The sequence below is a fragment of the Chaetura pelagica genome, unplaced genomic scaffold (assembly GCF_000747805.2).
Source record: "Chaetura pelagica isolate M959 unplaced genomic scaffold, ChaPel_1.0 scaffold222, whole genome shotgun sequence".
NCBI classification, from domain to species: domain Eukaryota; kingdom Metazoa; phylum Chordata; class Aves; order Apodiformes; family Apodidae; genus Chaetura; species Chaetura pelagica.
Window position 1 is genome coordinate 697416 of NW_009952711.1, and position 27081 is coordinate 724496.

The window sequence follows — 27081 nt, forward strand, 5'->3', positions numbered from 1 at the left end:
GGACGGGCCCGGCGGCGGACAGGGGGTCGGGCTGCCCCCTGCCCTGCCCCGTGCCCTGCCCCATGGCCTGCCCGTCCCCCTGCGAGAAACAGTCCCCGAGCCCTGCTGCTCCCGGGTAGGATACTTAGTTAGTTCATCCTCTTGCTCTTTCTCCCGTGTCAGTGGGAGGCAGCAAAAACTATCGAGGTGCATGGAAAAGATCCCCAGTTTTTAAGCCTCAGGCTGAAGGGAGTAGTTACTAGAGCTTCAGGCACCTTGAAATGGGGGATGGTGATCAGGAAAACGGCAGCATAAAAGTTCTACAGCAAAAAAAAAAAAAAAGAAGGAACGTTTCTCTTGCTTTGAGGACCCGCCCGACGCCGCTTCCAGCACAAAGTAACAGGGGAGCAAATGGTTTATGAATGAGTTAACAAGGCGGGTCGATGCCCAGTTTCATAACTGTTCAACACCGATAATAGAAAAGCAAGCTGTGAAAGAAATGTGACCTCATTTAGTACTCAGACAAACTAAAGATACCGTTCCTAAGAGCTGTCATAAGAAATTGGGATTGCTCTGATCCCAAGCCCACTGAGGTCAAATTAATCATTCAGCCTGGATTAATTGAGATTTATGTAAGGCCACCGTTAGATTGGTTATTCCTCCTTTCAATATTAGTGTATATCTGGAGCTCCTCTTTTAAATGGAGAGAAGTGAGATTAACCTACCTGGATTTCCAGAAATGCAATTGTTGCTGGGCTTAAACAGAGCCTCAGTGAATGGAGGTTGTCTGCTGTGCTGCTCTGTCTCTCCTGTGGCAATAGCAATGTACTGCTCCCCAGCTGACCTCAAATTCTATTAACTGTGAAGAGCTACGACAGTTCATTTTTAAGATCTGAGAGTAAAATATTGCAATAAATTAGTAAATGTGTTATTGCAATTTCCTGCCTATATAAGAAACGTCTTTCTATTAAGAGAAATCTAATAGTGTGTAAAGCCTAATGTCCTTTATTGGTTTAAATGTCAAATTTCCCATCAGTATTTATATAAATCACATATACAAAAAGTGAATTAAATCATACTACTTGTGGCACGTGTAGACAAAGCAAATCCAATAAGCAGTCAAAACAGAAATAAGATTTGATTGTTTTCTGAAATAGTACTGAAGATGCTTTGTCTTGTCTAATGCATTGCTAACACCCAAAAAACCCCTCTTTCCTGTGTATCTCAAGGGTTGACAACTGTATCAGATTAAACATTTCAGTGCCTGAACAACTGCAATAGTCTCCAGATAACAAATTCAATGTAGACATGAAAAGAGCCAATTTATTAATAATCTGTTCATATGCCAAGATGACTGAAAATAGGTGGAGGAAATACAAATAACTGGATCAGTAAAGCAAGCAAAACCAAGAAGTCATTATATCTGATAGATGAGGAAGAAATCTGAAGCTCAGCAAAAAGGAATTAATATTCTTCTCTTGGTAGTTAGCCTGTGGCAAAATAAAATTCAGACACTTCCCAGGGTGCAGTTAATCAGTCGTATAATAACATCGAAGACCATTCTGGGGGGAAAAAAAAGAGAGAGGCTCTCATGTTCCCTCAACATAGTTAACAAAGTGCACAGCAAAGGCATCACTATTGCAGCTTGTAAGTCAGAGAGTAGCAGTGAAGCTCTTTTTAAAGCAGAGTACAAGCCATGCTATATAAAAAGTTTGTTATGTGCTGAACTTCCTGACTTCTCAAAAATATTTCCCCCTCCCTGAAGCCAAATTGCATACAGCCTTTCAGAAATCTGTTTGGAGCTGTTCTTGCAGTCACAAAGGGATTAATTGAAGTCATGTGCAAAACATGACATGTTAAACTGGCAGCACGAAAGCAGTTGTCCAGCAACACAAACCACAGCTTCTCAATAGTTATTTCTAGGAAGTTAAGTGATCTGTCTGGTATTTACTATAATTTTGTGACATTTCTACATTTTAGTTCTACAAATCACTGCCCAACTTGAATAGGTCTCAATTGTCTTTACTGCATGTCACTTTCAGAATAAATGGATTTACAGTAGTTTTATTTAGATAGGCTTGCACCTTGACATATTCTCATATCTGGTTTTATCACATGTAAACATTTTCAGCTGCATCAGTTAAGTGCATCTAAGACCTGCATGCAAAGATTACCCTTCCTCTTCCTTTATAGAAGTTGTTGGATTTTAGGATGTGGATTTAAGTGAGGAAAAAAACTGAGCAATAATTTACTTATAATCAAGTTCAAATAACCCGTGTTTGGATTAAAAAATGGCAGTAATTTGCTTTAGTAGTAAAACTATCTGAATGTTCTCATTAATTCTAATAACACCCTATACAAAGTATCCTGAAGTATTTTAGACTGTGCAGACATTACAGACCCATTTTCCTGCTTCCTTGCATTTAGTTGTTATTAATATCTGAGGAAACAGGTTATATAAAATGACACTCTTCTGATGTGATACCTGATTTGGCTCAGAACCAGAATAGCAGGATTTGATGCAGGGTGCCCAGCTCAGCCACAACCCAAAGAGACAGTTGTGGAACCTCAGGCAAGTGCCTGATAACTAATAGACAAGCTCATTATTACTAATAGACAAGCTCGTTATTGAACAACGACAGTAGAAGAGATTTGGGTGGGACCTTCAGGGGCCACCTGGCTCAGCTCTGAACCAGTGAAATACATGTGTAATTTCTGAGCAACGTTTGCAGTGGGTCAGGCTTCAGCTGGAGCATGTGTGATCTCCCAAGCCATCTCTTCCAATCCTTGTTACTCTTTTTCTTGTTGTAAGGATGGCAATCGAAATTGTTCTGGTTACAGTTTAGGCCTCTTTACTTCTAATCATTCCTGTAGCACTGGGGGAAATGGATTATTCTCTTTCCCTTCACAACCATGATTTCACATGCTTCAACACAGCCACAACCCCTTTTCCCTTCTCCTTTGGCTAAGCAGGCTCTTGCTTGTCCGTTATTTCCTCGCAAGTGGTGTTTCCCAGGCCTCAGTTCCCACGGGAAGGGCTGGGCTCCCCTTGAGGGCCCCGTCGTTTCTCCACGCGTGGTGCCCAGGCCGGGCAGCGCCCGGACCCCCCCCAGCGTTAAACCCCCGCGGCTGGCGGGTCCTCTCCTGCCCGCACACCGTGCCTTGTACATCACCGATGCAGCGGGGCGGTCCCCATCCCGAGGCACGCTCAGAAGGTGTGCAGCGTGACAGGGCTGGGTGAACGGCTGGACCTTCAAGGTCTTTTCCAACCTAAACGGGATTCCAGCCACCGGGGAGGAATCTTCCCTTCTGTCAGTGTGTGCAAAAGGACCCAGCTTTAGATACTGAGAACTTACTGGCTATGGACAAAGAAGTGGGCAATAGGAAGTCTACAGCTCTGGGGAGAACTGGAAACATTTTAGAGAAATCTCCACCACCAGTGTCTTGCTTGTGAGAATCACAACTGGTTGTTTTATTTGTTTTTTTTAATTTTTTTATTCTTTTTCTTAAGAATTCTGAATTCAAGTTTGAAAATTATTAAAAGGAAGTGAATCCTAGATCTGACAGAGCATGACAATTCACTCCTGCAAAGCCTGGAACTCCTTGCTACCTGCTGTGGAGGTAAAAACCCAGATGGGAAGAGATCACTTACAGGCAACCGGGAAGCCCGCGGTGGCGAGCGGAGCCGGGGGGTGACGATGAGGCCTGAGGGGAGAGCTCGGGCGGGCGCCCTGTGCCAGCGGGGGCTGCTGAGCTCCGCCTCAGCCCCGCTGCAGCCCGGCGGCCGGAGCGGCCCGGCCTTCCGCAGGCTGTCCCGTCACTTCTGCCCGAGCCCTTCGTCGTGAGCAAAGTGTGTGAGGAAACGCGGTGCCGAGGGGGGTTCCCGTGCCGGCCCTGAGCCTCGCGGCCCCTCTGAGGGGCGCAGGGCCCCCCTCTTGGGGGGGGGGAGTTGTGTGTGTGCCCGTGTCCTAGGGAAACTTAACAACTGCCGCCAGGCAGCATCAATACCTGCGTTGTAAAAGCTACTGACAGTGTTGTTAGTTCTAACTGATGGTCTCACGCAGCTGCCGGAGGGAAAATCCGGGTTATAAAAGCACTAGGTCTTGCACGCTCAGGGGTGAGGTTTGCCTTCCCTGCCCGTTTTAAATACAGATTCTTGTTTCTTAATTGCTTCCGAATGCCCTGCAGTACTGGGAAAACACTTGGGCTCTCGGTTGTATATGTCAATCAGCTTTTATTATACCAGGTTCATAACCGAGTCAATTTGGTGAGGAAAAGTGCAGTTTCCTTACGTGCTTCAGTGTTAGACTGAAGATTAATAGTCCTCATGCTGGGCCTGCCCTGATGTCTGAAGTGATGCTGAAATACAATTGACTTTGTTCTCAAAAACCCATTTTCATTCCCCCAGCTGCAGAATGTTACATTTTCCACAAGCTCAGTACGTTGTCTTCAAGCATACAAACAAGTGCAAATCTTAAAAACCACCTGTTTGTGGAATGGGTTTTGACTACTGACTTTCAGAAAAATAAGTAATTTATGAGGAGTGCAAGGTGCAATATGAGAAGAGGTGAACAGCTCATCTAAAGAAGTATCATTAATGGTAAAGAGCAAAGTTCAGCTTTGGATCTGATTAAAGGTTAATCTTGTTCTGATTTCTGATAATTTAGAAGTGTCTAACTTCTGGTTAGTGTCTGAAGGAGAAGAACTGTTGCAGGAGACTCTGCACTCTTAACTGGTAGCTGGCTAGAATTTACTTCAACCTTGAAGGCAAGGGTTTAATTTTATTTCAGAATTGTGATCACTGTTCTTGGAATACTTGATAAAACTGTAACTGTTTAGTCTCATGCACTTCTGCACTTGTGCCAATGATTTGATAGTTCAAAACTGGATAAAAGTATTCACTTTCTCAGAGCTGACATGTGCAGGAATCACCACATCTTTTTATAAAATGAGAATAGAAGTTTTCCATTTTAGTTTGCTTCACCAGTGATTCTCTGATATTAATTCCTCAGTGTATCTCTGCTTCATTTTTCTTTCTGAACTAGTAAACAACTTGCCCAGCTCTCTACCTCAGGAAGAGCTACTCTGATTGCCTTTGGCTATTCTAGAGCAGTCCATGCAATGAATTGTTTACAAGTTTTAATATTCTTTGTACTGTTCACCATCTTATTATCTAGACTTTTACATTTTCCTGTAGGGTCATTCTCATTGTTTTCTTTTTGGACCTGTGGCTACTTTTAATAAGGAGCAATGGAAGCACTTCACAAATAAAACTGTCTTCTGAAAACCTTAGTGTGTTGATCAGATGTCAAAAACATAAGTGCTCCTAAGAAGCTAAAATTAATTTTGGAAGTGGTTTACATGAAATGATTAATTGCATTTATTTTGGCACAGGTATGAAAACTCAATGGGGTCATCCAAAAATGTAACAAGTGAGCCTGTTGATGTGGAGGAAGGCTATAACGTGATGGTAAGACATTCAGCTACTGTAACAGTATGGTGGGATTTTTCCTACTGCAAGAAAAACTTAATTTTTCATGTTGGGATTGACTGATAAATCATTTCATTTGTACCTTCTGTGAAAGTGTCACTTCTAGAAACTGTGCTCTAGTGTAAGACCATCATGTTCATTTTAGTGATGGAGTGGTGTCCTTTGAAGCACCTGAGCTTAGAGCTGCAGGAATTTTCTTTGCCAGTGCGGTGAATGAAACTGGTGGGTTTGTTTACAGCAATGTATTTATATGTATGAACGTAATTTAAAATAAGAATCCTCATAAAAGATCCTTTAATATTCATAGACATGCAAAGGGGCAGCACAGACTGTATAACAAAAATCTGCTCTTTAAGGCTAACCAAATTTTTAGTCAGTGTTTTTGCCTAACAGATGATTGCATCTACAGCACTTGGAAGAAGGTAACTCCTTTGGATAAGTAGCAAGGAAGAGGAAGGGATTCAGGTTGAGGGACCGGTCAAAAGCCTTGGTATCAGTATCACTTCACTGATCTGAGCAGGGTATTAAATCCTCCTCTTGTCTAATGAAATGAAAAGACCATGTTAATACCCACTGTGGCCTTTGGCACAGTAGCTGACACTTCTCTGGGGCTGTACACTTCACTGCTGCTGACTGACCTGTAAGACATCCTTTAAGGGTTTGATGTGTTCTCTTAGCTGACATCTAACTTAAACAGACTAGACTTTTAAGTAAGGCTCTAGGTTTGTGATACAAAGTATTGGAAATATCTTGTTGAGATACTTCTGTATCTATCTGTATTAAAGAAAATACTACTACTAATAAAAAAAGAGGTCAGCTTGGTGTGAACTAATACAGAGTTTTACACTTACATGAGAGTAGTGATCTCCTGCAGTAAGGATGGAAACTGTCCTGGTGGCAGTTGTGCAAAAAGGAGCCTTGGGATTATCAAGTGTTGCAGGTGCAACAGGAGAAATTCTGCTTGAACATTAGGAACAGCTGGGACTGCTCTGACCAGGGGAAAGGGACTTGGGATTGGACTAGATGTGCAGAAGTTACTTCCAGGCTTTGTTACTCTGTGACTGTAAGTCATGCTAATTTATGTGTGGTAAGTCACGACATATGTGATATGGTTATATCACAAGTGATGATAAAGCCACTATCATGTTGCAGCCCCCCCCAGTGCATAATTCTGAGATGACTAAATAGGACTATCATCTGTAAGATGTGAATAGCCTGTCCACAGTGTTTAGCATTGAGAAAGTCTTCATTGAAGTATTTGTATCTGCTTTTGGACTTTGTCTTTCAAAGACAGATGTGAATCAGCTGGAGCCAGTCTGGAAGAGTAAACCCTAAGTGCTCAGATTCAGACAAATTGAAACCTGAGATCTGAAAAACAGGAGAGGAAAGATTAAAGGAGCAGGGATGTTAAGCACAGAAGATAAGGAGACCAAGGGAGGATGAAATGGAGCATAACAACATAAAAAATAATAGGAAATAAAAAAAGTTCAAATTATTTCCAAGTCTAGTGTGTATGGAAGGAATGAGTATGCTGTAGGAAAGCCACAGCTAAATATTGTATAGATTATACTAAGTGAACACTGCTTGTTGGTGGAGGATTTAAAAGAAAAGATGCAATAACGAAGAAAGATTTCTGTACTTATTTCATTTTTGGCAGTTGGAGATGTCATGAATTAGCTTTGCTTCCAGCTAAGATGAATGTTTGGTTAATTTTTTTTTTAAGATTTGAGAATAAATCATTGAGAAATGTGGTCTGAATATTTTTCTTTTGGTTTAAGACAGACACATTTCAGAGGCAATTAAGTTAAAATTATTTAACTCTGTTCCAAAGTAAGCTACCTCAAGTATTTACTCTGGGAGTTCATACAGTGATGTAAAGTGATTTTAAACCAGTTATGTGATATTCATGGATCTTTAGATTAATGATGGGAAGTGTATTGTTAAGCAACAAAGGAATAAAAACTTATGCCAAGGGACCCTCCTCTCCAGCCCCACAGCTGATGCTCAGGCATATCTAGGTGTCTCATGTGTGCTCCATCAGAACCTGCAGACACATCCAGAACTTTGGACTATCCCTGGCACCTCAGATGCCAGCATGTGCTTGTGTGAGACCATCTGAGTGCCACCCTCCATCCAAGATTCAGAAGAAATGGTCACTCTAAAAATGCCATGTGAGAACAGGCAATTAATTATATAGAATACAGATAGACTAGAACCGGTGCAATACAGATCCGCTCATTTCACACGATTTGCTCAAGTTTCTGTGGACCAAAAATTATAAATTGCCTTATTTATTTAATTAGTTATTCCAAAAGTTTGTTTAGATGGCAATGCTTTTTTGCTGTATTCCGTGGTGGTACCCCTAGGTGGGTCTATGGAGCACTAGGTGGCACACTGCAGCTTTGAAACAACCAGCTGGGGACATCTGGATGAGAGAAACCCAAGTTGAATACTATTTTATGGGCATTGAAGTAAAAGCAGTTTCTCATTTGTGTTGCCTTTCCTACCACCCTCATAAATTTTAGCCACTCATCTGCTGTATTCATTTTTACTGTATTTTCTTTCAAAGATGTAGTAGTACTATAAAACAAGTGGTTGCAGGCTGGAGTCATGTGGTGGTAGGAACGAGGAGAAATGTGTTTTCTGATGAGTGCTTTAGAAAATCAGTCTGCTCGTGCCTGAAGTAACGTGTGGATTTATGTAACTTCTGTGTGGTTAAGTTTGTCACTGTTTCAAGGTAACTTGGTCAGCAATTTTGTGCTATCAATGGCACATAGATTTAGTATTAAGAGTGTGTAGCTTGGCTTTGTTTCAAATTATTTTCTGCAAAGTAACTCAATAGGCTGTAGAAGAGTCAAGATTTTACCTGGAATAGAACAGACTATTTCAGCTGGAAGCCACTTACAGTGATCATCTGGTCCAATCTAATCGACACCTGTCAGTAGTTCCAAATGTTTCTTAACATACTTGGTTTCAAAGGTCTTGCAATGTTGTATTTTGCAAGGGCAAAGAAATATGCTTACTAGGTAAATGAAATTTATCCCCAGTGCCTCTAATTCTGTCTTTAAGAAGCTGTAGATTTCTAGTAATAACACTAACTTCTAGGTATATTTTCTAGGTTCTTGTCCTCTCAGTGAGAGAAGTGGTTTTTATGCATTTCAGATGGTTCCAGTAAATCCCATGCCTTTCTCCAGACTCTCTTTAATCAGCTAACAAATGTATTTTGGTCTCATGCATCTTTTATCTTGCATCATTAGTTGTAATTAACACAGGATAACAGACATGTCGTGAAGTGCACTGTGATGCTCTAGCATCAGTTAAATGCAGGTTGAAAATGTTTGTTGCAGCCATACCCATACTGAGGGCTGGATAGGAACTCTTATGTCATATTGATGAAATGATCTGCTTATCATGCAGAAAAATGTTTGGCTGTGAAAATTATTGTGTCCACCTGTTCCAGATAGCTGGTGAAATTTCAATACTTCTGTATCTCAGTTTGGATGTTTTAGCCACATATTAATGGAATTAAGATGTCAAAACAAAAAATTCTGTCTGTACATATTTTCCATCCCTGTGTTTCTTGTTTTCAGGCTTCTTTCCAATGCTCTAATAGTCATGACAAAGTAAGGAAAATAGTTGCAGAAGAGGGACGTACAGCAAGGAACCTAATTGCCTGGAGTGTTCCACTAGAAAGCAAAGAAGATGATGGTATGTGTTCAACAGTCTTTCCCCAGATTTCACCTCTTCCATTCCTTTCTCTACTGCAGCTGCTCATACGAAAACATGTTTCTTACATAGAATTTCTCTATTTAAAAAATAAAAGGTTATATTTAGCATATGTGGTATAATATAAAGCTTTTTTCCAAAATGCACCCTGCAGTTGACAGGTCACTTTATGAAACCTTCACAGCGACAGATTAAAAACTGTTTTTACTTTAACATCTCAGACTGTTTTTTCTTTCTGGTTTTACCAAGATACTTGTGTAGTAAAATAATATTGTCTTAGACTGATCTCTTGTAATTTGAGAATTCAAAATTGTAGAGATAGCTTAGAATAATCCAACAAAATGCTCTCTATGCCCTAAGCAAATAAGCTGGGAAATTTATTTTGGGTATTATTTCAGTATTTGGTAAACATCTGGGAAGAGTCTTTAAGTAAGGGGATTCGTGGGCACAGTTTTCCATCATGCAAGTCCTCACAACAGTTTTGTTACTGTTGTAATATTCTCTTGTGGTATAAAGACTTAAGGACCCAGGAATTTACTTTCATTTTTATACTGCTTAAGCTGTTCCAGATGTCAAAATGCTGGTTTGGGGGACTTTATCTCAAGTATTTGTGTAGCTCCCATGTCCCTGTGGAGTTGCTGCTTTTGAGACCTAGGCAGGAGTATCTGAAAGTATTTTTTAATTTATTTTTTTTATTTTTTATTTTTTTCTGTGGGGGTGCTTGAGCAGTGGGACAAGTTGCCTAGAGAAACTGTGGGCAGTTCTTCATCTTTGAACGTTCTCAAAGCCTGACTGGAGACAGTCCTGGGCAGCCTGCTCTAAATGACCCTACTTTAAGCTGGGAGGCTGGATTAGGAAGTCTCAATATGTTCTTTCCAACCTCAGCTGTTCTGGGATTCTGCCAGTGAAAAAGATATTTCTATGAACTGTTATTGTCTAAGTGACAAGGTAGTTAACCCTATGTCTGAGGCGAATTCAAGTAAAGTTGAAACTGCCTTTGGCTTCCTTTATGCATTAGGGCATATTGTGGTTTTATTTTTTTTCTTTTTAAAGTTTAAAAGTCTAAAGTGACAGAAGACAAGAAGATACCTGAAAACCTGTTCAGATATTTTTATATAGTTATTTACATAGGTTTCATCAAGGAAATTACATTCAGTTCAGAATGCATATCTGTACCTCTGTTTGACAATGTCAAGCAGAATGACAGATAACTTTTATCAGCTAAACATCCTAAACCTAATTATAAATGTCCATATTTACAGGCTTTGGTTTCTGGTTCTGAGCCTTTTACCTCAGTATTGTCCCAGCTATCTTAGTACATTGTATAGAGCAGCAACAGAAAAACATACTTTGCGTTTTTGTTAGCTATGTGTAGGAAGAGAAAATGGAAATTACTTAATACTTAAGTATAATCTGACCAAGTAGAATGCACATCTCCCAGCTTTGGAGCACATGCAGCAGCTACTTAGTTCATCATCAATATGTGGATTGGTAAATTGGCCACTTCCATGTTCGGATGGCAGCTTCATCTGTCTCCAGAAGGTGCCTTTATCTTTTTGCTGGTCTGAACATTTGCCTGCATGTCCTTGAGTATGTCAGTAGATCCACTGATGCTACTGAACTAGTCACATACATCATTTAAGCAGAAAGAGAATTGAGACCTTAGTTATTTGTAAGTTCTGAATTACAGTTTTGGGGAAGGCAGTAATATGAACAAGTTGATGCAAAAGGGACATAGGGTGTATTTCTAACAGTAGTTCTGAGCTACCTGTGAGTTGATTCGATTTCTGTTTAAAGTGTCTTATTTTTTAGTGCTACCTCACAGTATTTTTTTAGTAACTTCCAAGTAACTTTTTCCTTAAAAGTGACTGAATATGAATCATACATGAATGTTTGCTGCAAGTCTAACATTTTCTCCCAAAACATGAGGCATAAATGTAAAAGTGAATTTATAGCCTTCAGTAAAAAGTTATTTATGACAATTAAAATCCAAGTAACTATTAATTTCCATCCCATATTTTTTTGCACTTTTCACTGTGTGAGCTCTGTATGCCATTGCATTCCAGACCTTGTCTTTGCAGAATGTAAAACATCTTAGAAGAGAGACTTTAATGATTTAAATATATCTGTTAGCATATTTGTGACATGGAACTGAGTCTCAGGTTAAGGTTTTTAGTGATTAGGAACTATTTTTACATAAATTAGCTGAATGAGATTTTTTTCCCTGAATGCTGCTGAATTGAGTTCAGTATATTAATTTGTACCTGTTTCGGCTAGTGTATAACATTTTTGAAATGAATTATCAAGCAAATAATTTTTAATTTGTTTTAAAATTAACTGCCTTGTTCCCTGGAATAGCCAGTGATGCAAACCAGCTGCACAGGAGCTTGGTTAGGAGGGGTTTACAGCTGCTTTACATAACCAGAGCAATGTAAAACAGCTGGACTGTATTAGGGGATTTAGCCTAAAAACTGTTAAAAACTCAACTGGACAATTCTGAAATTCAGTAATTCTCTCTATGATCTAGGATGGGACTGTGTTGAACTACACATTTCTTTGCTTGGCTTCATCCAGCTAAATAATCACGGAAGTTTTCCTTAGATGTAGTCTGTGCTAGAGAGTACTCTTGCCATAGTATTTTGTCTTTCTTGTTTACATTTGTGGTAATTGGATCCTGTGATTTTTGTGTTGTGCAAGTTAGTGACTAAGTTGGAGAAAGAAAACATTAATAAAAATATATATATAAATATTTAATTACCCCAGAGCACATCTCAAAGATTCAGTGCAACAGGTAGGTATAGCTAACAGGAGTTTATGCAAAGTAACTCTTAATCAGTTAAGAAACTGCCAGAACCACCAGAGCAATGAGGCCTGAAGCCATCTTGCTGTGTCCCAAGGAAGAGGAAGGCAGGCAGGTGAGCCATGAGGCCTGTATGGATGAGCAAGGAGCTTCTGCATACAGTTAAATGTAAAAACAAGGTACACAGAGAGTGGAAGCAGGGCCAGGTGTCCTGGAGGAAACACTGACAAGCTGTCAGAGAAGCAAGGGACTGGGTAAAGAAGGCCAAAGCACAGGTACAGTTGGACCTGGCCTGGGATGTTAAGAATAACAAGAAAGGATATGTGAATTTTAAAATCATTATTGTTGGTTAAACCTGTTGCTTCTCCCACAGGAAAATCAAAATGGCAAGCTAGTGGAAAAACCAAAAGAGTGACTCAAGGAACACACAAGACTGCAAAACAGGTATCTGCTTTTTGAGACTGTCAGATTTTGGTAATATGGCATATGGAAGATCATACATGTTATTCGTTAGGAAAAAAGAAAAAATGTTCTGCATCCATAGAGTTGTATTTGCATCTTTAAAACATAGATACATCATTTTCCCAGTTTAGTTTAGCAACTATTAAGCTTGTGTTCTGTCTTCATGTACTAGCAGTATGTTACAAACACTGTGTATCCTGGTTTTCTTGTTCTGTGAAGGTGGGATTCTATTGATGTAGTTAGGGCACCCTGTAAAAGTTTACCCTCCAGAATGTTTTGGGTATGAGAGTTATGTGCTACATAATTTTGGTTCTGTCTGTTTTAGTCACTTGGTATTATGTAAATACAGAGTTTTCAGGAGAATACTTGATAGCTATTTAGTGGCTGTGCATGGAATTGCTATTGTAAAACTATATTGTTCAAACATAGTCCATTCCTAGTGGGTGCAGTTCAGGCTTGAAGAGGACTCTTGAGTGTCTGTGCATATAATCACTTCAATTTGGCATTCAGCACCTTTATTTCTACTGCATTTCAAAGACTGGATGCTGCTGTAAATTGGTGGCTTTTTTTTGTTACTACTGTTGATCCCTCAGTTTTAGTCTTACTTCATACATAAATAAGCCACTAAACTCAAGAAAATAAATCATAGCCCCGTCCAACCTGCCCTTGAACACTTCCAGGGATGGGACAGCCACAGCTTCCCTGGGCAACCTGGGCTAGGGTCTCACCACCCTCACACTAAAGAATTTCTCTGTATTATTCCTGTTTTAATCCATTCCCCTGTGTCCTCTCCCTCTCTGCCCTTGTCCAAAGTCCCTCCCCAGCTTTCCTTGGAGCCCCTTCAGGCACTGGAAGGTGCTCTAAGGTCTCCCTGGAGCCTTCTCTTCTCCAGGCTGAACACCCCAACTCTCTCAGCCTGTCTTCACAGGAGAGCTGTTCCAGCCTCAGGTCATTGTTGTGGCCTCTGAATTTGCTCCAGCAGCTCCATTACAAGAACTATTATCTTCCTCTCAGTTGGGCATCCTGAGAATAAGTATACACTTCCTTGCTTGCTTACTTATACACTCCAAGGCAAGTTACTGAAATTATTTGGAAGGGGGGGGATGTGTCGAAAAGCAGCACTTTAGTTTCAATGACACTTTCATCATGCACCCTGGGTTACTTGAGATTCCCATGTATCTTGACTTCAAAGGCACAGAAGCTTTGCATTTCCTGCTGTTTAAGGTTTGAACTATCACTGCAAGTGAGGTAATATGAACTATCCCCTCTGTATCTTTGCCATTCCTGGGTGGGTTTTGTTGTTCTAGTGAGGAAAAACTTCAGTGTAGGCCTGCTAGATCATGTCTATATAAGTTATCATCACATTTGGAGTAAACATGCATATTATTTGGTGTGTGGAATTTTGCAGAATCAGAGCTCTAGAACTCTGCTCAGAAAAGCTTAATTCTGTGTCTGTGTGTCTTGTCAGTGGAATGAGGCATATGCCTCAATTTCTACCCAAAGTGAAATATCTGCTGGTTGTTGGAAGCACTAGGCACAAGGATATAGGTGGAGTTTATGTCGCTTGGATATAGCTCCTTCTGGGTGGATATGTGGGATTATTGCCTTAGTTTTCCTCAGACTTCACTGTTAGAAATATTTTGTCCTGTGCCCGTGTGTTCCCTCTGACTACCAGAGAGATGGAGAGATGGTCTTAGGGCTGGATTCAGTCATCTGCTGCTTGGACTCAATGATCTTAAAGGTCTTTTCCAACCAGAATGATTCTGTGATCGTCTCTGGAAAGTGAGTTCTCCTGGTGCATAGCTCTCAACCTGAGCATCACAATGAAAAATATAAGTTGGTCAAAAGTACATATTTCTGATAAATACTGTTTAAAACTAAATACTGTTTAAAACTATATAAATACTATACTAAAATATAAAGGTAATTCTAAGTATCTTTATATTGAAAGTAGTCTTTGCTGCAGCTCTTAGATTTAAGTGAATACTAGCTTTCATTTCACTGTAGTTGGTGCTGGTCAAACTTCATGAAGTTTGAAAATAACTTGCTGAGTTTGATCTTGTGTCCTGGAATTTCTTCATACTGAAGTGGCAAACATAGGACCTGATTTGAGTCGTACTCTAAACATTAACTTCAGTTTCCTTGAGTGGCAGACACCACCAGGCTATGTCAAATTCAAATGTACAGTATTAAAACTGACTTGTATTTGGAACTTAAATATTATTTCTAGTAACTAGCCACCAACTTAATGCTTACCTGCTTGTGTGATTGTGATGATGTCCAAGAAATTTGGTAGTACAGGGATTTGCATCCTTTCAAAGGTGTTCCACTGGAATATGAGAAACTGTAAATGTTACTTAGGTTTTACTGAGGCACTGGAAATCTGCTTACAGGGGTAAAAATGGAGCTGCTGCAACTTACAGTAATTAACAATTCAACATGCAGTTTTCCTAATGAAAATATGGCTGACATATGAGAGAGATAATAAACAGATGCCAGATATAGTATTAGGATAACATTTATTGCTAATTAATGACACATTACACTGCCATAAAAATACAATGGAAAATATATATTTCAAATAATGGGAATTACACATGGTTTCTATTTCAAAACAAATGACTTTTTTTGTATCAACAGTAATAGCTGAATGAGCAGAAAGCTCATCACTTTACTAAGGTCACATTTGATAAATACAGGCAGCAAAAGGTAGCACTGTTATTTTAATATAGCTATTTATGATTCTGTAGTTAAGGTTGGGTCATTATAAACTGTATTTTAAAGGAGCTGTAAATTAGCCACTATAAGATTTGCTTTAAACATTTACATACCAGGCCTCAGCTAAGTAGCAGCACCTCTCCAAGATATTCTTTAAGAGGTGACTCTTACATCATAGAAGAAAAAATATTAAAATATTAAATACTCTGACATATGAAACCCTTCTGAAATTCCTGTTCATTGGTTGTTCATGACATGCATCCTTCCTGAACATCTCTCTCGTGCATCCATTAGCTGGGGTTCATCTGGAGTACACTTGGAGCATTCTGAGATATATGTAAGGGCAGCAGAGATGTTAGTGTGATTGCAGTAAATCAGGTTCCCATTCTTCCACTTCCTACAGAAAAATTAGAATCTGAACACAAATGCAGGTGAGAGCAGAGCCATGTTGCCAGCACTGTGTCTCCCTCCCTAATTAAAAGTGGAATTTGCTGTGTTTAATGCTGTGTGGTACAGGTAGTCAGAGCACTGGGGAAAATTAGCAGACTGGAACACAGAGTGAAAGGTTGCCAAAGAAACAGAGCTCTGGAATTTACTGAAGTTTTGCAGGTTCCATCTTTGTGTCAGGGTTCAGTTCTCGTGGATGAGTAGCTGTGTTTATGGTGTGTATTTATCAAATAAGGCCCCTAAAATCTGCAGAAGAAAGCCATTTAAGTTCTTGAATACAGTGACTGAAAAACCATTTGGTTGTTGCCTGCTTTCCTGTTCTGTAATTTGAGCTTGAGAAATATGAGTTCATTTACATGTTTCCTAAAAATGCAGGGAACTTTTTGTAGTTTAGGCACAGTTTATTGGAATTCAAGAGGTAATCCACACAAAAGAAAGATTCTTTTATAGACAATGAGGAAAATTTTATCTAGGTTTTATACAGACTTTGGGTCTCTTCTATATCATGTCTCACCATAAAAATATTACTATAGTTCTTTCTTAAAAGTACTTTGGCTGATATGTCCATGCAAAACTATGCTGCAGTTCCAGATTACCTGATGTTGCTTGTGGTTTGAAATTGCTTTTCTATAAGAATTCTCTGTCTCCCAAGTAGAAACTTACCTGCCATTAAATCCATTTTTAGACAGGAAGAAAGAAATAATGTTTCCTAACTTTTTCCATAGGGGAAAGTCCTGACAGTTGAGTCCTGGACAATTGTTCTGCAATTTACAATACTTATAATTAGATATTTTAATTATAAACTGTACTGGCTTGTGCAATATTTGTTTGGATTGTTTGTATTTGATCACCAAAAATAGAGGTTTTAGAATGGAATTTTGCTGTAAACCCTACATGTGTACTCCAGTAAGACCTGATTTTCTGGAGATCTGTGCCACAGTGGGTCAAGGCATGAAAACTGTATTAAATGTACTATTAAAATGGCTGGAGTAATAGAAAAAAAAAAAAGGCAGGCTATTAGCATGTAACTAATACCTCCCTCAAAAAATGACACAGAGTTGCATGTCGCTTTGGGTTTAATGGAGGTACTTATCCACATGGCTACTATGAAGTGCAGAAGCTTGCAGAAGTCTGGCATGGTAGCAGTATTTTTCTGTTTGTTTTGTTGTTGTTGTTGTGGGAGAGAATTTCAGGTTTAATAAAGACACTGTCATGGGGCCAAGTGCTGATTTGGCGTTTTCAGCCAAATAGGCAATGCGTCAGGATCCTTTGGAAAGTCCTGTGCAGAGGAGTGACAGTGTATCTCTGTCAAGGTGACATATCTCCTAGGAGTGACTTAGCTGAATGCAGAAGGTCAACAGATGCACAGCACTCAGGTGGCACAGCAGCACTTCCCACTAGGTATGTGGTGGTTCCTGGCTGTGCCAGCGTTTGTGAAGCCAGCTGGATGTTCTCCAGCTGCTCCCATCACATCTAGCATATGGGCAGTCCTCTGCATCTGTGCAGCAAAGGAGTGCTAGATCAATTAGCCCTTGCATTAACACTAAACAATCAAACAACAGATTTGTTGTTGGGAAAGCTGTTAAACGACAGCTTAAACCAGAGTGAGGACACTTTCAGACTTGCTACAAGTAGGAGCAACTTGTTTCATTGGCACAGCATTGAACACTGGGTTGAATAGAGCTTGCAGTGTTAACAATATGGTGAATGGAAATCTTAGTAAAAGCAGCCTTCTAAAATGTGTAACCAGTGCGGTGCTTGCTGGCATCTCCTCTGCAGTGCAGCTGTAACACATGGGTCAGAGGGCTGGCCACATCAGCATTTCTCTGACACTAATGCTTCACGTTACAATGAGGGTTTAAAAATTACAAAGTGGTGTGTAATGTCTTGGTAATAGAATTCAACTGTGATGGAATATTGCTGATGTGATTGTTAGTAAAATGTTTTTGCCTCTGGACGCACATACTTCTCAGAACAAGTAACGCAGGATATGTAATTACAAAATGTATTTTTCCAGTGTGCAGAGTATCTTGCACAGTCTGCAGCATGAATGTCAAAGAAACAGAATCTGGTTCTAAATAGCTGCTGCATATATTTAAGATAGGAAAGTGTGTTTTAAGAACCTCAAGTCAATGTGGTGATGTAATAGTGAAAAATTTATTGTTCACAAATGTTTGAATATGTTGAAAAACTATGTTGCACAGAAGCCCAACCCCTTACCCTCCTTCTGTTTCTTGTTTTCCCTTTGCATTGTATCTTGCTTTTTCAGAGCACTTCCATAGACTGTAAATTAACAGCAGCAGCAGCTGGAGATAAAAACTTTGACAAAAGCCCAACAAAAACAAGACATCCTCGAAAAGTTGATCTACGAGCAAGATACTGGGCTTTTCTGTTTGACAATCTCAGACGGGCCGTGGATGAAATCTACGTGACATGTGAATCGGATCAGAGTGTAGTGGAATGCAAGGTAAGTCTGCAGATGCTCTTTGCCTGTTGTCACATTTTTAAAAATTCTTTTCAAAAAAGCCAAACAGGGAATTAGGCCCTCAGAAACATGTTATTTTTTGATTCATATTCAGTGAAGGCTTGTGAATAGGAAAACTGGTGGCATATTTATTCTGATTTAAGAAGATTTTTGGAGTTTATAAAGCTTGTAGTGATGTACATTATGTGATTAGGTGTCAGGATTTTAATGAAATAATTTGTTGAGTTCTGATTTTGTTAGTTTACTGACTGAACATGGATTTATTTTTTTTCCCCTGTAATGTTCTTTACTGTAGGTGGCACTGTTGTGATTCAGCCTTTTTTACATTTGTTTGCTTCCTGTTCAGTGGCTTAATTATGCGTTGCTACCTTTGTGCAGTGATAGTTATCACTCTCTAAAGTCTCTCTAGTGTTAAGAAGGTGGTGGTCAGGAGTAAACAGTGTCTGGTTGGGATGTTACTGTCAAGTGTGCTTCTCAATTTTGAGTAACGTGTGTCTGTAATAGAAATAATTTTCTAGTAGATACATAGAAAGACTATTGATATATAATAAAAATTGCACATTCTTTAGAAATGGAATTTAGTGCCAGTATTAAGAGAAGCCAGAAGAATAGATTGTAAAAGAAATGTTAGAGATACGACTTCTGTTTTCATATTTAACATGGCTGAAAACTCAGCACATTCTGTAAATGATTATCTAATCACTGTAAAAATTACTTATATCAACTGAAGTAAACCTTTTTCATTATCATATACATCTAGTTCTCCGCTGTAATCAGACACTGCCAAATAGACTTTGAGATTAGTGTACAGCTACATTTCATTGAAAGCAGCTTTAAGGACTGAACAGTAGCTAGAGGCTTCCAAGTCACTGGTTGGTCTAACACAATTCAACTTTTTGTTACTGAACTGTCTTCCTGCTCCGGAAACTTCTATGGAGAATTTTTTGGTTTAAGAAAATCAGTCAGTCTTGCATTGTAATTAGATTACCATTTTAAACTTTTGTGACTGGAAGAACAGAAGCGTATTTGTATCATTATCACATATTTTTGGGGTTAGATATCATTTAGCATATTTTAATCATGCTACTTGATCTGTTCTCTGATGGTGATATTACATAGCCTAAATGAAAGTCTTCATTTCAGTAGATGATTGACAGTGATGTATGTATCTGCATGTATCGGATCAGTTGTTTGCAAAACAGGAGTGGAAAAAGGCAAGACTTAGTAAACAGAGGAGTCCAATGTCATGTGTTTTAAAACTTCTGTGATGTTCATGTTGCTTTTACCTTTCAAAAGATCTTTTCTTCTTAGCACAAGAAAGTGCTTTACCCGAGTATCTGGAGTGTGTGTTTGTGCTGTGGTCTTTTGTTTGTAAGATTTTCTTGTAAAGGTTACTGTTAACTGGGAATTATTACTCTGTTATTAAATTATTAAAATATTTGTTAATTAATTAGGTATAGAACTATTATTTTTACTAATAATGTTTTGCTGTTATCAATCCTGTTGATTTATTTTGGAGTTGTATTGTTGACAAATACAGTCTGGTTTCTACTAGAGGTGAAGCTATTTAAGTTGTAGCTGATCACTTACAGCCAAGGTTCTTAACTGGTGTCTTTTGGAGTGAGTGCTTTACAGGACTTTTAATAGACAGGCATGTGACATTTTTGATGCTACAGACATAGGCTTCAGCTAGGGAGGGATCAAACTCGTCATTAGAGTAGAAGTATGTTTTAATTTTGGATGGAATATTAGTGATCGAGAACAACAGGTCCTTGTGGAAACGGCAAGTCTTTCTCACCTCTGATCCTGAAAGGCTAGTGTTTGCTGTCCTCCATCAAGTGAAATGTCTTGTTTAAGTACAGATTTCATACTATAGAATATATAGAAAGCATTTATTGTAATACCTCAACCTTTTAGGAGTTGATAAATTAAAATTGTAATCTAGAATTGATTCAGTAGGCAAACGATTTTTGAAAGCAGTCCTGTGACATGGTTTGAAGAATTCATGTAGCTTAGTATAAGGCCTGTGTGCTGCCTTCAAAATAGCTTAACTCAGTCTTTAGTTTGATCACTGCAGTTTGTCCATGTCTGTGAGCCTGTTCATGTAAATAATCATCATTTACTTATCCAAAGCATTTAGTTGTTTTGTTGCCTTGGCCTTGGTAGTCCTAGATCTGTTGCTACCACGTTACTCCAAAGCACCAAGTTTCATACTTGGTTTTGACTGTTCTGATCCTGCCAGGCCAGATCTTGCAAGATCTCTGGAAGTGCCTTTTCTGGCTACTTGAAATCATTCAAAGCAGTGCAGGAAATCTGGATTCCTGGTTTGTCCCAGCTTGGGACAAACTCCACTGTTGCAGTAAAGATGACTGTAGCAATGTGCTGCCATCCAGGGATGGCTCCGACTGCTTGTTGTGGGATATGTGGGACTGGGAGGATGCAAAGTGATTTATGCCTCAGCTTACGAGCTCAGTGTGGTCTAATGTTGTATCTGCCCAGCTCTACTATCATCAGTGGAATACCAGGAATGCAGGTATGGCATGGCAAAATCTGCTAAGCTGAAATGGCAGGGAAATAATGTGTATAATCCTTTTTACAGGCTCGTGGCTTTGAGAGGCCAGGTTTAATGTATTCATTTCATGTGTCTTTTCTGTTCTTGTCTATCCATGATTTTCTGTCATCCCTGCCTAACTCTTAGTATCAGTGGGCCATTTAAAATTAATTTAGCTATTACACATTCCATGACAGGTAGATTCACCAGGGAATTCAGAGAGAGAACAAGAGAGCATGAATGTACCAACAGAGGGAAGAACGATGGTGTGTGTGGGGGTGTTTTTTTGTTTTGTTGTGGTTTTTTTAATCAAGAATTAATTGAAATGCATGTCATTAACTAATTTCTGGCATCAGAGGAAACAGTAGGGAGAAGATAGGAAAACAGGCTCCACTAGATGCCCAGTTTGCAGAACTACTTAGGCTTTTTTTGCTTTGTGGTTTGATGTGGGTTTTTTTGTTTGTTTGTTATGCTGTTCTATTTAAATATTTAAGTTGTATAAATACTGTTTTAAAAGAAGACCCATGGAAAAATAAAAATGTGACAACTTCTGGCATTTGAAAACTTCAGATTAATCTAGTATGAAAGTGTTTCTTTTTTATTTTGTACCTTTTGCTCTCTTACGAGTTGGTATAGTTTTATTGATTACATTGTCACTGAAGATAATGTCTGATGCTCCCAAATCAGAAAGGGCTCTAGTGGCTGATTGTGGTTGAAACTGCAGACAAAAGGGCTGTGGTAAGGATACAAACAGTGGAAATGTGTGTAAGAGGATCGGTGGTTTTGTGTGTTTTCTCTCAGCTTTGGCTATTGCTGAAGTTGGTATTTAACTATTGATTTGGAATGGAGAACTCTCAAATCAGGTGTTTGGATATATAGATATGGCTTTGATGCCTTCAATAGAGAGATGTAATGAACACAGTTGATTTACTTGTAAAATTAAAATAAAGGATTCTCAAGTTTAGCATCATCTTGTACAGAAATCCGTTTGTGCAATAGTGATAGAGGTTAGATATAGCCAAACAGATTTGGATATAACTTTCAACATTTCAAAATGCAAGTTGTGTGGATATTCAACAGGTAGGTTTCTGTGTGTCTGATGTTTCTATTAATGTTATATTACCTAGTGTTTTCTAGTTTTGCGTGGTGAGCTTAGACGGAAAAGAATTGGTAATGCCTTTACATCTTTTACTCTATGGTAAAAGGAATTAAACCCAACATTATTTCTGAGTGGAGGAAGGCAGATTCTGTGGCCAATTTTGTCTTATGCAAACAGAGAAATGCTGCTGCTGCTGTTGTTTTACAGTCTTCAGGTGACTCAGCAACTGAGTTTTAATATATATATTGTGGGTGTGGTATGTGTATATACAGAAAAAAAATAATTTAAAAAAGCCACACACTTACATAAAACTCATTGACAGAGTTTGAGAAACTGAATCCAGAAGGTAAGGCTACAGTAAGTCTAGAAGAATCTCAAACTACTTTAAATATAATTGTTGGGTTTTCTGCCTCCTAAGAGGAATGAATGGTTTCAGCTGGTTTAGTTTTTTCCTTGAAAATATCTGAACTTTATGATGTGAAAATTTTGTTCTATATTCAAGTTGCTGTTTAGCATTTCTTGGTGCTTGAAAAACTTTTTTCTTCACTTTTACTGGTAAGAGCCAGTTCAAGTCTTGGGGTTTTTTTGAGGATTTTTTTGTTTTTTTTTTTCCTTCCTCTATCTTGTCTTAATGGTCAGGGCAAACCAAATCCCAGAGAAAGGAATTGCTCTCTGTTACTCCCCTCCACCCTCCCAGGGTAAGATCAGAGGAATAACAAAGACTTAAAGGTTGGAATTTAAAACTCGAACAAGTTAACTGGAACAGGGGAGGAATTGTACCACATTGGATGAGGAACTAATACACAAATATATACAATATAATATATATACAAAGCCTGGTCTTGGTGATCATCGCTGATACGAGTGTCTGAAGATCCCTGGTGGCAGGGCTGACCCAGAAAAGGGTCCATGGACTCTTCCGAGCACCTGAGTGATTCAGATCCTGCAGAGCACATGGCAAACTGGTGACAAAGCAGGACCCTCTCTCTAAAACCTTTTGAGTACATTGAAGCAGCAAGGAAGAAGGGAGCAATAAGGGGTGGACTTTCCTGCCCTCCTGGCTTTTCTAGGGTATGGCAGGAAATAGGAGGGAATGCTGAGCACTCTCTGTTCTGCCTCTGGCATCCCTCAGGTTCCCCATTGCCCTCTCTGTAAGCACTCATGACAAGAGATACCATAAAATTAACCAGGACCCCCTCAAAATATGACACCCACACACTTCTCAGTTTTACAAATCTGAAAAGTACCTGGTTCCAGGGAGGGAAAAATACAGGATCAGGGTTCAATACTTAAGGCTGTTTGGGAGAGAGAATTTGTTATATGTGAATTTCACATCTTTCCTTGTAGTGCTGCAAGGCCTAAGAGAGGTATCCCAAGGAGGATTATGATGTAATTTATTTCCTCAGCACAGGCCTCTAACCATTCTGTTCAGGTACATTATTCTTGTCCCAGTGTCCTGGATTCTACTGGATGAAAAAAGCCCTTTGAAAGGACTAAAAAAACCCAACACAACAAAAGACAGCCCAAACTACACTTATTTTTCCTAAATTAAGGTTTATTCATAATCTTCTGCTTTCTACACATAAATTCCTTTAATTGCTAAGTATTTCCTCATTAGAGTCCTCTATTAAGTGTATTTCCATCAGTTTCATAACCAGTTTGAGCATTAATACCTTGTATCTTTGTCTTCATTCTTTGAACCTCTGGAATTATTCTAGTTACAAGGAGAATTTCAGCATGGAATGAACTCTGTTCTGTATTATTGAGCCTGTTCTTAATCAGTAAAAGCAAGGTGATTATGAGTTTCCCTGAAAGCCTAAGCAAATTATTTACATATTAGAACTTGAATAATTATTCTTCTGTGTTTCTCACAAGACAAGTCTTTCAGATCAATATGATTTTATAGAATATATGTTCAAATTGTTTCAGAATGACAAATTCTGCAGTTGGAATATGTCAGAAGTATGCTAGGCTGCCACTTGTCACTTAGTTACAAGAAATACCTCTTCTGTTTTTTAATTTGAAGTTATTTAGGAAGAGTATGCTTACATCTGTTTTCTAAATAAATACCCTGTGGCAGTCAATGCCACATAAAAATCTATTGTGTGAGCCTTCCTTCTGCCTCTTTTTGGACCTTGGCATTTTCACTGTTGTCATCTTCCACAGATGAATCATAATCATTAAGTTCGATGAAGGACAGGAAAATGGAGTGATGATTGGTCATTTGGTGTCACAGAAATGGATCAGATCTTTCAGATTGGTCATCTATTCAGAAAAGCCAGACACTGAAGTCTGGCACCTCTTCTAGTTGGGAGTCTCGATAATCCTATTCCTGCCTGTCCATCCTTTGCATCATCATATATTTACTTTTTTTTGTGTAAAAAAATTGTGTGATTTAGGTCCCTGCATGTGCCCCTGATCACTACATTCATTCTTAGGATGAAAGTTTACTTTGGTAATGGCTTCTCAAGAGCACATCCTTGGCAGACAGAGGATTATGACTATCCTAGAATCACAGAATCCCAATTGGTTTGGGTTGGAAGGGACCTTAACGATCATCTAGATCCAACTCCCCTGCATGGGCAGGGACACTAGACCATGTTGCTCCAAGTCCCATCCAACCTGCCCTGGAACACTTCCAGGGATGGGGCAGCCACAGCTTCCCTGGGCAACCTGTTCCAGCGTCTCACCACCCTCACACTCAAGAATTTCCTCCTCATGTCTCACCTAGGTCTAGGTTACCCTCTTCCAGCTTAAAACCATTACCCCATGTCCTATCACTACACACCCTCGTAAAAAGCTTTTACTTCCTAGAGTGTGCTGCCTAGTGGTTTTTGCAGGGCTGGTATGAGAACTTTTAGAAAAGCATACCCGTTGGGAGAGGTTTAGTTATTGGAAAATTATTGTGTATTTCTCCTCTCTGCATCTGTTTATTATCTGCCGTGTACTGGAGTTGGGATAATGAGCCTTTTGGCTAGAGGAGCTGCTTCCTTTCATCCTCTCCCAAAGCTGTAACAACTGCTTTGGTGGTTTAACCTAACTCCGGAGCTGGCTCTAAGTGTTTGTAATTCATCTGTATGGAAAAGACTACCAGGAATCTTTAAAGCAATTTTTGTGTCAAATTACTGAAACACCCATTTATCCTTAAAAACATAAATTTAAAGAAAGAAAGAAGGAACTTATGTTTCCTGCTAAAAATGTGCTCCAGTGCAAGAAAATGGAGTGTATTTTGGTAAATACATAATCTAAAATATTTGGTGTAAATAATGAGACAATGTAGAGTGTACATAGTTTGTAAACTAAAATACACATTTCTATCCTTGACAATAAGATGATGTGGTGACTGAGTTAATTTCTCTGACAGGTATTATACTCTTTTGAATTGTAGTAACCTTAAAATACAAGAGTCTTCTGTGCTTCCCTGTTTTCCTTCTCCTTGTTTGAGAATGGAGAAGAAAACATTTCAAAGCCATTATGGGGTTTCCAAACAAAGGGCAATTCTGTTTTTAAGGATTGTAACAGGCCACTCCAGGACCCATGTCAAGATCGTTCAGGAATATAGGATTATTCTGATGTAGCTGCTCTGGGATACTAGAGATCCTTACTGATTGCAGAGTATATCACCCAGTTGAAAAGACTAGAAGTACAACTTTAAGATAAATACATAGAAACCAAAGTAATGACTGAGAGCTGGAGAAAAGAAGGAAAAGCAGAAAAAGAGCTTTTTGATGTGCAGAATTATTGACTGGAGTGATGGAAGGGAGAATGAAACAGGAGCTGTATTGTGAGTGCCTGTAGTTTTATGTCATGGTTTTCTTTTAAGTGCTATTTTTAACAGCATAGCTTTCTCTCTGAGTTTGAGCTGGCACTTTAAAAATCGTATGGGATGGGTATGACCTTGAAAAATAATGGCATTTAAAATTGTTTTGACTCTAGTGCAGCTGTAGCTTACCCCATAAAGGTTCCTTTTTGTCAGCACCTTCTCAAGTGGTACAAGTTTCCACTGCTTCAGCACCGCAGGGTATATCTGCTACACTCAGTTCCATAGGTGAGCTGGAGAGCTGTATTGATGTCCAAGACCCCAGAGCCCTGCACGCCAGGATTGTGTGTCAGGAGGACAAAGGGATGGCGCCAACCGGCCTGCTGTATGCGCCAGTAACTAGAATTAATTACAAACCAATCGAATCCGTTGCAGCCAATTGGTAAACTAATTGGTAATTTTAGCTGTACATCTATATGTAGTTATCTGGATGCCTGTAACGGCGCTTTCAGAGCCACTTTTGTTCTGCTTCATCCTGCTTGACAAAATGGCCCTCATAGCTGTAGGGAGAAAGATGTGCATCAGTGAATATGGGGCCGCTCCAGCTGCTTGTCTTGTTTGTATTCCCTTGTTCGTAAAACATGACTCAAGTTACAGCTGCATGGTTCTGCTCTGATCATTTCTGATAATGTGTAGCTAAACATTCCTTAAAATAGGTTAAGCCATTTATTGTATTTTTGTTGTTGGGTTTTTTTTTCCTGTGCCAACTCACTTCAGAAATATAACTCGTATGCAGATTGGAATTTTTTTGGTGAAGAATATCTCAGAGACAGGATTGAGAAGTAAATGATTCAGAATTAAATTTTGCTTTCTATGGTCGTATTGTTAGTAACAGTCAGCACAACTTAGCATGAGCTGACCTAAATGGACATGAATTGAATTAGAAAGCTGAAATTTTATTAGTGAAACTGAAAAAAAACTGGCTAAAATGCTTGACTTGTTCATTTCACATAGCAGACTTTACTTACAAATTATTTTGGTGCTCTAAACCAACTGCCTCTTAAGAAAGATTTTTTGGCTAGCTTTTTTTGTGGAGTATTTCAAAACAAAGAGTAACTTTTACATCAGCAGTAGTATTCTGTTTGATTTCCCTTGTGTTTGACTTTCTTGTGACTTTTCCCATCTAACAACCAGCACATGGTCTAGATCTGTGTAGTAGTTCAAAAGATACTTATGTAAAACTGAAGCTGAATTTCAAATGTGCATTTGTTAAACAGAATTAATAATCATCCATATAATTTTATATTTTAAAGTATTTTGCATACATTCCAGGTCCTTTTTCTATGAAAAAGTAAAGATGAATGAGACGTGACACTACAAAAATGGGCATTAGTTGGCTGTACTGGAGTAGAGTGTTTTTACTGCTCTTAGCATTAAAGGTTTTATTATTAAAATTTGTGGCTCTGTGCATAGTAACCGATACATTTTCACTTGTAGTTGTTCCCAAAATATTTCTAAGTAATAATTACTTGATTTAAGCAGAAAAATTCCCTTTACAGCAGC

The 27081-nt window shown here is 38.9% G+C and overlaps 1 protein-coding gene across 1 annotated transcript in view; it reads left to right on the forward strand.

Annotated features, from left to right (window-relative positions):
• Nucleotides 1-5386: 5386 nt before the first annotated feature.
• The window catches only part of SCAPER (S-phase cyclin A-associated protein in the ER), a 144958-nt gene continuing 123263 nt past the window's right edge, over nucleotides 5387-27081 (forward strand). Inside the window, exons 1-4 of the mRNA XM_009994363.1 lie at nucleotides 5387-5449; nucleotides 9061-9178; nucleotides 12370-12440; nucleotides 17893-18090. Coding sequence (XP_009992665.1) covers nucleotides 5387-5449; nucleotides 9061-9178; nucleotides 12370-12440; nucleotides 17893-18090 — 450 coding nt within the window. The remainder of the gene's footprint in view (nucleotides 5450-9060; nucleotides 9179-12369; nucleotides 12441-17892; nucleotides 18091-27081) is intronic.